This window comes from Triticum dicoccoides, chromosome 2B (assembly GCF_002162155.2).
Source record: "Triticum dicoccoides isolate Atlit2015 ecotype Zavitan chromosome 2B, WEW_v2.0, whole genome shotgun sequence".
NCBI classification, from domain to species: domain Eukaryota; kingdom Viridiplantae; phylum Streptophyta; class Magnoliopsida; order Poales; family Poaceae; genus Triticum; species Triticum dicoccoides.
In genome coordinates, this window is record NC_041383.1 from 216,629,054 (window position 1) to 216,640,595 (window position 11,542).

Genomic DNA, 11,542 nt, shown 5'->3' on the forward strand with positions numbered 1-11,542 from the left:
TTTTCAATTTATTTAGTAAATATTCTTTTTCATATGCATGGACGTTTGTTTAACTTCAGGAAATTTATTAAATCCAGTATTTTTGTCAACAGTTGAACTACTTCTAAATCTACAAACGTTTTCCGAATGCATGAACATCTCAATTATAAAAAGGGAGGGAGCCAGTTTTCTTCGAGAACCTTTGTTTTCTCAGCTGGTTTCTTTTGAGAACTAGTAGCTTCTGGTTTTCCGTGAACCAGTAGTGAGCGAATTTGACAAGCGAACGAAATACTAATGGGCCCCGGTGTGCGCTATAGGGACCATTCGGCAAAATAGGCGCCGAATAGGGGGCTCCCCTCCTGAAAACCTCTTTCTTCACCCATCACGAAGTATAGTGGACTTAGTGTACAAATGGTGGCTCACGTTGGGCTAGTTTATATTAGGGTTATCGTTGTCTACACGGTCTATTTTTGCTGAGTTTTCACGCTCTATTTTTGTTTTTGTTTTTCCGGCTATTTATCATACAATATTTGGTTAAATTGAGGTTTCTTCTTTTTATGATTTCTCTTTATCGTGGATATTTTTTAAAACATACAACATTTTTTAAGCAATTGCTATTGAACATTTCTTAGAATTCACAAACATGTTTCTTAGAATTTGTAAACATTCTTTAAATCAATTAATATATTTTTAAAATTCAGGATTTTTTTAAACTCATGGATGTTTTTTCAATAAATAAATAAATGTATTTAGATTTTCTCTTTAGCTAAGTGCTCTAGTTTTTAAAGCTGTTTTTTCTCCTGCGGGCGCCTTTTTTTTTCCAACTACTGGAGCCATGTCTCGCTGCGAGACATAGCTCTGCCTCGCCTGGTGCGCCATCTTACTAGGTTGGTCCAGTGAAGCAGTTTCTGGGAAGGTTCTGAGCACTGGTCCGTGGAAGCTTCAACAGGCTTTGAATGGTTTAGGAATATGGCACACCTTTTTTATTTTACTTTTCTTTGTCTTTTATAGTCTATTGTTTTCCGGTTTCCATTTTTGTTAGATTTTCCTTTTTTTCTTCAAATACAAGTCAACTTTTTTGATAGATCTTGTAAATGTTTTGTACACAGGCTGAACACTTTTTTTATATGCATTAAACATTTTTTGAACGTCGTGAATGTATTGCTGCAAGAGTGAACATTTTTTAAAAATAGTACACTACTCCCTCCGTAAAGAAATATAAGAGCGTTTAGATCACTAAAGTAGTGATCTAAACGCTCTTATATTTATTTTCAGAGGGAGTACATTTTTTCAAAATTAGACGAATATTTTTCCTATGTGTAATGGTTTTTGTAAAAAATCACAAACATATTTTTTAAACAGGTGAACATATTTTTTAGATGTCACGAGCATTTTTGAATGGATGAAACATGTTGTACAAACTGCACGAACATTTTTACATTGAATTATTATTTTTTGAATATGACAAACATATCTTTGAAACACCTAATAGTTTTTAGATCTCACGAAATTTTATGAATGGTACATACATTTGAAAAAGATTATACGAACAAGTATTCCACACTGCATGAACATTTTTTAAATGCATGATGAACACTTCTAGAAAATTAAGTAAAGTACTATTTGGAATATGTGTATTTAGAATTTTCAAAATATAAGCAAAAGTAAAAGAAAGATTAAAGGAACAGTTAAAAACCAAATGAAACGATAAAACATGCGTCGTCTTCCAAGCTACTTCGACTCGCTCTAGTGTTTGTAGTAGTCGATATGCGGTCTACGGACTTGAATGTAATTTTTGTTATTTCTGTTGTTTCTCTTATTTCAATGACAAACCCCGAATAGATCCGAAGTGTTTTTTAAAAGGTTGCTCACACTTTATCGGCCAAAAAATATCAACTTGCAGAAGCGAACTGCAACCGTCCAATCGTCGAGCATCAACGAAGTATCTGCACTCCCTCAAGCCCGTTGCTTCGTGTTGGTAATCCAAGTACTCGCCTCAAACCACAACGAAATCAAAACAATACAAGACTGCCAAGTGCCAACATATTTCATGCTTACCGGCAGTGCCCATACCAAAAACTTTTACAGACTATTGAAGACAGGATGCATGCATTGCGTTGCTCTTCCGTGTTATCCATCCCCATTCCCCTCTTTCCCCGATCACAAAAGGAAGCTGGCACGTTCTGTATAACTCAAGGACGCTTTCCATATTGTACACTCTTACAGAGCAATTAGCAGCAGCAGCAGCGGCGCGGCCAGCCTGACCAACGATCCGCCTCTAGTTCACTGCCCTTTGCTCCGGCAAGCCTGCCTTAGGGGCACCGGCGGGTCCGAGAGCCCGCCGCCGACGATCTGATCAAAGACAAACTTGTTCGCCGCCTCAGTGAAGTGGACGCCGTCCCAGCTCACTCTCCTGGACGGGTCGTCGCAGGACTTTCCCAGCACCACCCACTTCCCCTTCACCAGCACCTTCCCGCCGCAACCAACCTTCGGGTCGAAGTTGTACGGGCCAGCGTCGTGCCCGCAGCAGGTGAGCAGAGCGTCGTCGAAGCCTGCAGACAAGAACGCCAGCCTCAGCTTTCTCCAAGACACCACGCAACACAGATAAGCCATGGTGCATGCATTACCTAGCTTGCTGGCTTGGCTGATCAGCTTGTACTTGGCGGCGTAGACGTCGACGTAGGTGAACGCGGCGTCGGGGTAGGTTTTCCGGAGACGAGCCACCGTTTCCTTCAGCCTCTGGTTGAAGAGTTGCGCAACCTTGTTGTAGGTGACGGAGCAGCCAACCTTGTCCTTGACCGCGGCAATGTCGGGGCGGTGAATGAGAGCGTAAGGCAGGCAGCCAATAGGCCCCGTGCTGTGGATCCAGAAGTTCCTTCCTCCGAGCTCATGCACATTCTGCAGATCAATTGTCCAGTCAGTTGTCGAGCCAGCCAACTACTAGCTTGGTCATGTGGTGGTGATCTTTATAAGATGTACCTTGATTATTGAGGTGAGCCTCTCCATGAGTTCAGGAATCGACGCTATGACTTGATCAGTGGTCATGTTTGCAAAGTAGCCCGCGGTGATGTCGTTTTGGCCGATGTCGAAGGTGTAGAGCGCCTGGGAGAAGTACTCGGCCTTTGGCAGGAGCTCCCTATAGATGCCACCTACATACATGGAAAAAAGATAAACAGAAGAGTGAGTGAATCTTCATTTCCGCGTACTAAGGTAGACGGAATCTGCTCTAGCTGTTAGTTACCACCTTTGTTGTTGTACACGAACTGGCTTCTGTTGATGAACTGTTCGAATTCCCAGGACTGCACGTCCAAGGAGATGGGGCTGAACCCGGAGAGAAACAGGGATGTGTTCTGTCGGCTGATTGTCGAGCCGGCTGTTGCGAAATTGGCCCCCTGTGAGAAGTTGCTTCCTACTGAGTTGAGGTACGCACTTAGGTAAGGTATTCCCAGGTTTTCAGCTGCAGCATCAGGGGGAAAAAGATAAAGTAAATCATTAGCACATTGCAATGTGGCAATAGATAGTGATGAGTTCTAATTTCTGTTTCTACTCGTCCAGTGAGCATTTCGCTTTTCTCAGCTAATCTAAATATAGCACCGCAGCACTGGCATGTTTTGCTTCCAACATTTCTTATTATAAGTGTCCTGGTTCTGAATTCTTTCCAGACAGTTATGGCAACAAATAGCTCAATTTAGCCTTTTCGTCGAAAGATAGTCGGTGCCATCGTCTTCCTAAAGCAACTTGTAGTGCAGGATCAAGCTAGTGGCCCATTGCCTTCCACTAAGAATATTTAAAGCAAAGCACCCACACATACTCTGACACTGCAGCAAAAATCTCTTCCGCCAATAATTAATGTACGGTGTGCCTAAATATAATACGATCACGCTGCTCACGTTTGTTCGTCGTTCCATTTTTATAACCGCCTATCCTACCACCTCAAGCTTTCCTGACACTTAAGACCCGCCAAACTATTTCTTTTTTCCATACGACCTGTAGTGGCCGGGTTCCACTATCAGAAGATAACGGAACATAAGTGATCTAGGTCTTAGGAAAGTACTAGAATGCAAGGACTCAAACTAGCCAACTAGGTGTCACCAATAGAAAGTAAAAATGAAGTGTTGCAGGATTAGAAGTCTTGCACACTAGCCTTGTTTCTTGAGAAGCACAATAGCCTTGTTGGAGTTACTTCTGAGTTTGTTTGATTAAATCATATGAAATAAAAATCTAAGAGGTTTGAGTTGACGAGAACTTTCTGGTATGAAATAGAGTGTAAATGAATCCTCGGGGAAAATTCCGATCTACGAATCAGGAAAGCACACATCAAGCTGCTCACGTTTGTTCGTTGCCCACCTCAACCTTTCCTGAGACTTAAGTCACGCTTTTATTTTCATACGACCTATACTGGCTGGGTTCCACTATCAGAGGATAACGGAACATAAGCGATCTAGGTCTTACTTAGGAAAGTAGAATGCAAGGTCTCTAACTAGCCAACTAAGGTGTCACCTAATGCTAACACCAACAGAAAGTAAAAATGAAGTGTTGCAGGATTAGAAGTCTTGCACACTAGCCTTGTTTCTTGAGAAGCACAATAGCCTTCTTGGAATTACTTCTGAGTTTGTTTGCTTGATTAAACCATATGAAATAAAAATCTAAGAGGTTCGAGTTGATGAGCACTTTCTAGTATGAAATAGAGTGTAAATGAATCCCCGGGGAAAATTCCGACCTACGAATCGGGAAAAAACACATTGAAAAGATTTCAGTTCTGCCAAATTCTCTGAAGCTGTCCTTAACCAAAGGAACAATTATTAAATCAAAGAGGCATTAATCTAACGTTTCTTTCTGTCCCTCTCAAATCAGCATCCCATTGTTAGAAAGGAAAACCAGCATCCCGAAAGCCAAAAGAGTACTGGTGCACGATGGTACTCTCCAGCTGCCACCCAACACAAAATCTTCCCGTGACGATGGCATGGCAGTGGCATCGTTCGAGTGATGTTCCGCACATGCAACTGACTAGCCTTTCTGTCGGATTGCGCAGGATGGTGTCGGTAGGCAGCTAGCTGGCTGGCGATCGATGGCGTGCCGGGTCCCGGATGGGCGCATGGGGGTGGCATCATTGCCACGGCACGGGCGCTCGCACGCGCGCGGCGGCGGGGCCAAAGTGCAGCTTGCTTCGGCCGTGCTCCGGCGGCGCGTAGTCCAAGGCCGCCGCTTTCCGGCGATGAACCGATGCCCGGCTGTGGCCGGACAACCGCATCTTATTCAAGGCAGGATACGAAATGAAATGGCCTTTCAGATCTTCTTCAACAAAAGGTGGTATGTAGGGTAGAAATAGTAAAAGTCTTGCTCTGCCCGGCCCTTTCAGGAGACATCCCTTCTTTTTTAACTCTAGACTACTCCAGGAGTACTTGCAGGTCCACGGACCAGATATCAGCACAACAGGAGTGACAAGAAGTAAACCAAACCACATCGTACTCCAGGTCTAGCTCTTAGCATTTTATTGCTCCAAGAGAAGTTGTTAATTAACTTTTTACTCCCTCCGTTCCAAAATAATTGTCTTTCTAGCCATCTCAAATGGACTACAACATACAGATATATGTAGACATGTTTTAGAGTGTAGATTCACTCATTTTGCTTCGTATGTAGTCACTTGTTGAAATCTATAGAAAGAGAATTATTTAGGAACGGAGGGAGTACAAGCTAATTTTACTGTGCTCATACAGGTTACTGCGCGTCTGCCAACTTTTATTCTCCTTCAGAACTACAGTACACACTACACTGTAGAGTATGAGGTTGGCTTTCAAAATTATTGCCTTCGCAGCTGCACCGCTACGCATGGAACGAATTAAGACTACATTTATTGGCTCCTGCAAGTGAAGGCGGTGGGTTTCGGCCTTATCAACCCGTGGGCCCCACGTGCAGCCGTGCAGAAGAACCGAAGGGTAGATCGAACGGGTGAAAAGTAATAAGAAGGAAAAAAGATCCACAGTACAGCGACTTTGAAGAGCTCCTGACAGTACTGAGAGTTTGAGGCGAAGACGTACGTACCGATGAAGTCGATGACGAGGCGGCCGTCGCAGTAGCGGCCGGCGGGCATGCCGAAGAAGGTCCTGCCGTTGGGCGGCGGCGCGGCGCCGAAGGCAGCCGACAGCCCGCCCGTGTCCGAGTTGGAGTCGCCGAAGTTGAACACGGCCGGGAAGTGGCAGTCGGCGCCCGCGCCCGCGCCCGCTGAGGCCTGCAGCAGCCACAAGAACACCAGAGACAGCAGCGCCGCGGCTCCGGCCGTGGCGGTGCAGCCAGAGCCACCGGACGCCATTCCGTGGGTCAGGTGAGTGTGGCCGCACTGAGGAGGCGGGATGAGGGTGAAGGACGAGTGCGCGCGGGCGGGGAGGACGGGGTGGTGGGGGTTTTGATGGGGTCGGGCGCGGATGGATGGGTGGATCGGCGGATGGAGATGGCCCAAATGCGGGGCGCAGGATTTCGGGCGCGGTGCCGCGGCCGATAGCGATAGGGGGCGTGGCGTGGTGGGGGTGACTGGTGAGGGGAGATGACGGCGCCGATGCCCTCCCTGCCTTTGGAGCGCTGCGTCCGTGGCGTGCGCGCGGGCGGTGTTCTGTTGGACTGTTACGTTACGCAAAATTCGAAAAAAAAAAAGAAGTCCCTTTTTGAGGAAAAAAAGATTAAAACGTTTCGTTGCGTGCAGACACGGGCTGATGGTGCACACGGCTCACGGGCGCGCTAGTCTGTCCTCGCGGTCTGGCGCGGGATGCGAGGGGTGTTCGTTTGCTGTTGGTTTGTGGCCTCGTTTGCTGTGGTTCGGGACATGGTTATCTTTTCTTGTGTGGTCCGACAAGTGGCGCTTGTCACGCACTCACGCTACGCTTTAGGGCATGTACAATGATTAATAAGGTAGTCTTATCTTAAATTTTGCATGTAAATTAGATATGATAAAAAACATGTGTACAATGAATCATCTCTTAGCTTTATCTTCAATAATTAGTTGTTCCTAAAAACATGATGAGACAAATTGTGCTCAGAGATCATCTCTTGTCTTCTCTTAAATAAGAGAAGACAAGCCTTCTCTTATGATTTCTCTCTCCTCCACCTCATCATTTATCCTACGTGGCACTCTGAAGATAAAACCATTGTACATGCCCTTACATATGGGCTAGGCTGCTCTTTTCCCTTTGGGAAAAAATCAAAATAAACCTTGAATTTGTAGAGCCAAGCTAAATCGAGTCCTAAACTTCTAATCCTTGAAATCAGCACACCGAACTCTTTAATCCCGATTTATTTTGAACCTTGATTGTATTCCCAAACAGAGACAGCAGGTTGAACCCAGGATCTTCAGCTGCGGCTGGACGCGACTGGGCCGGCCCACCAGGCGCAAAAGAAAAATTCTAACGTTTTTCTCGTAACGTGCGATGTAATAATATCCGGCCCAGGCGCAAAGTCTTTTTTCTAACGTTTTTGTTGTAACGTGTGATGTAATAATAATATCAAAAAATAAAAGGTACCAAGAATCGAACTCACGACCTGGCACTAGTAAACTCATCCTGACAGCCATTCTACCTAATAGCTGCTTGTGTCAAAAGAGAAGGGTGAAATATTTAGAGACGTGGCAGAGCCGAGATTTGAAAAGCTTTTTGTAATTTTTCGAAGCGTTTTACTGAAAATTGTCAATAATTTTGAAATAAGAATATTCCTAAAATAAAATAGTAATTTTTAAATCTCCAAACTCTTTTGCAGAAATGTGATTTTTTTTTGGAATTACGAACATTTAAAAAACACAAATGAATTTTGTAGACATGAATCATTTATGAAATCCCCCCAAAAAATAAAGTGCATACACTTTTTGGGAAAAAGGAACAAATTTTCAAAACACTATTTTCTTGAAACCTGAACAAAATTTTAAAGTGTGGACAAACTTTCAAAAATGGTTCACATCTTTCAAAAACTTTCAAAAAGTGTGAACAAAATTTTAAAGTCCAAAATGGTTCGTGTTTTCCAAATATGTTTGTGTTTTTTAAAAGATGTTCGCAATTCCAAAAATTGTTCACATCTTTGCAAAAATGTTTTGAAATTGAAAAATTATTTTTATCATCTAATAATATTCGGATTTGAAAATTGTTGACAATTTTCAAGAAAATGTTTCTGAATGTCGACACTGCTGGTTAAATATTTTCGCGCTTCACCTTTTATCGCTAACAACCATCAGTCTGAGTGGTTAACCACAGTAGTTCTGTAGCTTGACTTCCCATGTTTGATTCCCTGACAGTGTCACATTTTTACTTATTTTTAAGCCGTGCATTACGTAAAAGAAAAGCACGATTCGTCCTAGTGGGCCGGCCCAGTCGCTTCTGGCCGCAGCCAACGATCCCGGTTCGGCCTGCTGCCACGTAGACAATCCCGTCGAAAACCCGCTCAATGTTTAAAATAGACCGGGATTAAATAGTTTGGTGTGCTGATTTCAGGAATTAGAAGTTTAGGGTTCGATTTAGTTTTCGTCTATAAATTTAAGGTTTATTTTGAACTTTTTCCTTTCCCTTTCCTGCGAGGATGAAACTTATCACGTAGACAATGAAATCGCTGTCCAGCACACATGCATCCAATGTAAACAGTGGTTTCGTCACACACTATCTTCTAATGCTGCTTAGGGCTGTTGCGTGACATATCTGTAATTATCTTCAATTGATCTTTCTATGATCTCTAGCCTTGTATAGCTTGACTTCCAGAGATATGGTAGAGTTAGTTGGCGTGTCACGCAAGACATCACATGTATATATTGTAACCAACTCCCATGAATACAATTGAGTTGCATCCAGTACCTCCTACATGGTATCACTTACCCTAGCGATCTCCACCGCTTCCACTTCTCGCAGCCGCCGCTACCGCCTCTCCCAACCCTAAGGCCACCACTGCTCCTTCCTGAAGCCGCCGCCGCCCTCCACCCCCCGAAACCCTAGGCCGTCGTTGCTTCCCTATCCAGCCGCCGTCTCCCTTCCCACACCCTGCCGCCGCCGCTGCTTTTGCCCCACCTCAAGCCGCCGCCACTGCATCTCCGCCATGTCTCGCTCAAAAGATGACCTCCCTGACGCTAGCTCCCTTGCCGCCCCCGCTTTCACCTCCGACCATCTCAATGACCTCATCATCAAAGATCACGTGCATATCATCCTCGAGCTTGATTCACCCTCCTGCAATGCTAGCTCACCTACTTCGCGCTCCTGATTCGCTCCTACCGTCTTGTTGAGCACGTTGACGGGAGCATTGACATCCGCGACATGAAGGACGATGAAGAGTGGTTGGGCGTTGATGCTTGCATTGTCAAGTGGATCTTCCTCACGGTCTCGCGGGGCATCTTCGACATGGTGAACACCCGTGACCCCTCGGCGCATGCCATATGGACGCGGGTGTGCGACATCTTCCTCGACAATCAACTCCAACGCCGCGTCTTCCTCCAAGGCGAGTTCTTCACATTGCAACAAAACGATCTCTTGATCGATGACAACTGCACGCGGCTGAAGGTGCTCGCCGATGAGCTTCGTGACATCGGCATGACCATCGACTGCTCCGTCCTCCTCACCAACCTCCTTCGGGGCCTCCACCCCAACCTTGGCTAGTCCGCCGCCAATCTCTCTCTCATCACGTCGACATATGCCAAAGCCGTCCCCTTCCTTCAGATGGAGGAGAAGCGCCTCCGCCACTCCGCGCAGTAGGCGACCCACACGGTGCTGCACGTCGGCCACACCGGCGGCTCCACCCGCCCTCCGTGCCCCTGCCCCGGTCTCGCCACCCGCGCCCGTGCCTACTGGCTGGCGGAAACAGAAAGGTCGGGGGGTCGCGATGGTCGGTCCCACTCCACCAACCCCACGCCGCGCCCCCCTGCCAACTCCGCCGCGACGCCCACTCCGCCCTGGCTGTCAGGTATAACCCTTGGACGGGTGTGGTGCATGCATACTCCATGCTCGTCCCCCGTCCTCCTGCTCCGGGCCTCCTTGGTCCCCAGCCGGCGCCTCACCAGGCGCTTCTGACTACGCCCGCTCCCGTTCCCTCGACATATGGGGTGCTCCGGCGTACGGTAGCCCATTGGCGTATGCTGCTCCCTAAGGCGGCCGTTCTTCATATGGTGGTGCCGGTGGACAGTGGTACCCCGCACTCCTCGCCGCCCTTCATGCCACACCCTCTCCAAGCAACTATAATGGCGGTGGCGACGGTACATGGACACCGGCGCTAGCTCTCACATGGCTTCAAATCCCAGTATCCTCTCCCGTTCCTTTCTTTTCTCGCATCATTGTTGGTCATGGTACCACTCTTCCCATCACCCACCATGACGCATCCTCCCTCCCTCTTTCTTCTTCGTCATTACCCCTTCATAATGTGCTCGTTTCTCCATCCTTAACCAAAAACTGATGCTCTATTTGTAGTCTTACTCGTGAACATCCAGTCACTGTTGAATTTGACGCTTTTGGTTTTTCTGTTAAGGATGCCCACTCCCGGAAGGTTCTGCACCGATGTGATTCCCCCAGCGACCTCTACCCATGTGGCACATCCACAATCGGCGTACATGTTGCTCTCCATGCCGATGTCACTCTTTGGCACGCTCATCTTGGTCACCCCGGCGCCGATGCTCTTCACAAAAATTTGCGCACCTTTCCTTTTTCTTGTAATAAATCAGAGGATCGTACTTGTCATGCCTGTCGCATAGGAAAACATGTTCGTTTGCCGTTTACATCATCTTCCTCAATTTCCACCTTTCCTTTTGATGTTATACACTGTGATGTTTGGACCTCTCCGGTGCCTAGCAATTCGGGTTTATCATATTACCTCATGATTTTAGATGATTTCTCTCATTTCACTTGGACTTTTCTGTTACACTGTAAATCAGATGTCGCTTCGACTCTCCATTCATTCTATGCTTACGTTGCTACACACTTTCATTGCACCATTGCTCACTCCAAACGGAAAACGGAAAAGAATTTGATAATCTTGCTATTCACAACCTTTTATCCACCCACGACACTATTTTTCGTCTCACTTGTCCTTACACATCACAGCAAAACGGTCGTGTCGAACGTGTTCTTCGCACACTTAATGAGAGTGTTTGTGCTTTGCTTTTCCACGCACACATGCATGCACGGTTTTGGCCTGATGCTCTTGCCACTGCCACTCTTCTTCTCAACATTCGGCCGTGCAAACCGCGGTGGCACTATACACCTCATCACCTCCTTTTTGGGTCTCCTCCATCCTATGACGATCTTCATGTTTTCAGATGTTTGTGTTATCCCAATATCACAACCACCGCACCACATAAACTCGCGCCTCGGTCTCTTGCTTGTGTTTTCCTTGGGTATCAACCTAACACCAAAGGTTTTCGCTGCTACGAACTGGTGTCCCATCGTGTGTTTGCCTCGCGACACGTTTACTTAGATGAGGTTCATTTTCCCTTTTAGCGGGTATCTTCGATCGCGCCCCCGTCTCCGGGTGCACCCTCTTGACGGCCTCGTGGAGCCCTTGAGCTCCACCCGCCGCGTATGCATGCTATCCACCCGTCCGCTCGTTCGATCTCCCC

General features: G+C 46.4%; 1 protein-coding gene across 1 annotated transcript; it reads right to left on the bottom strand.

Moving 5' to 3' along the window:
• Positions 1-2,008: 2,008 nt before the first annotated feature.
• LOC119363158 (GDSL esterase/lipase At3g26430-like) lies at positions 2,009-6,476 on the bottom strand. Its single transcript, XM_037628470.1, has 5 exons — positions 6,022-6,476; positions 3,224-3,436; positions 2,959-3,128; positions 2,607-2,877; positions 2,009-2,531 (listed from the first exon to the last, which is right to left on the bottom strand). Exons 1-5 carry the CDS (start codon positions 6,287-6,289, stop codon positions 2,263-2,265), a joined length of 1,191 nt encoding a protein of 396 aa, XP_037484367.1. The 5' UTR covers positions 6,290-6,476; the 3' UTR covers positions 2,009-2,262.
• Between the last annotated feature and the right edge of the window lie 5,066 nt (positions 6,477-11,542).

Coding starts and splice junctions, on each gene's coding strand:
- LOC119363158 (XM_037628470.1), bottom strand. CDS start 6,289: ATGGCGTCCGGTGGCTCTGGCTGCACCGCCACGGCCGGAGCCGCGGCG. Junction 3,129..3,223: donor GTTCGTGTACAACAACAAAG/GTGGTAACTAAC, acceptor CCATGTATGTAG/GTGGCATCTATAGGGAGCTC. Junction 2,878..2,958: donor GGCTCACCTCAATAATCAAG/GTACATCTTATA, acceptor ATTGATCTGCAG/AATGTGCATGAGCTCGGAGG.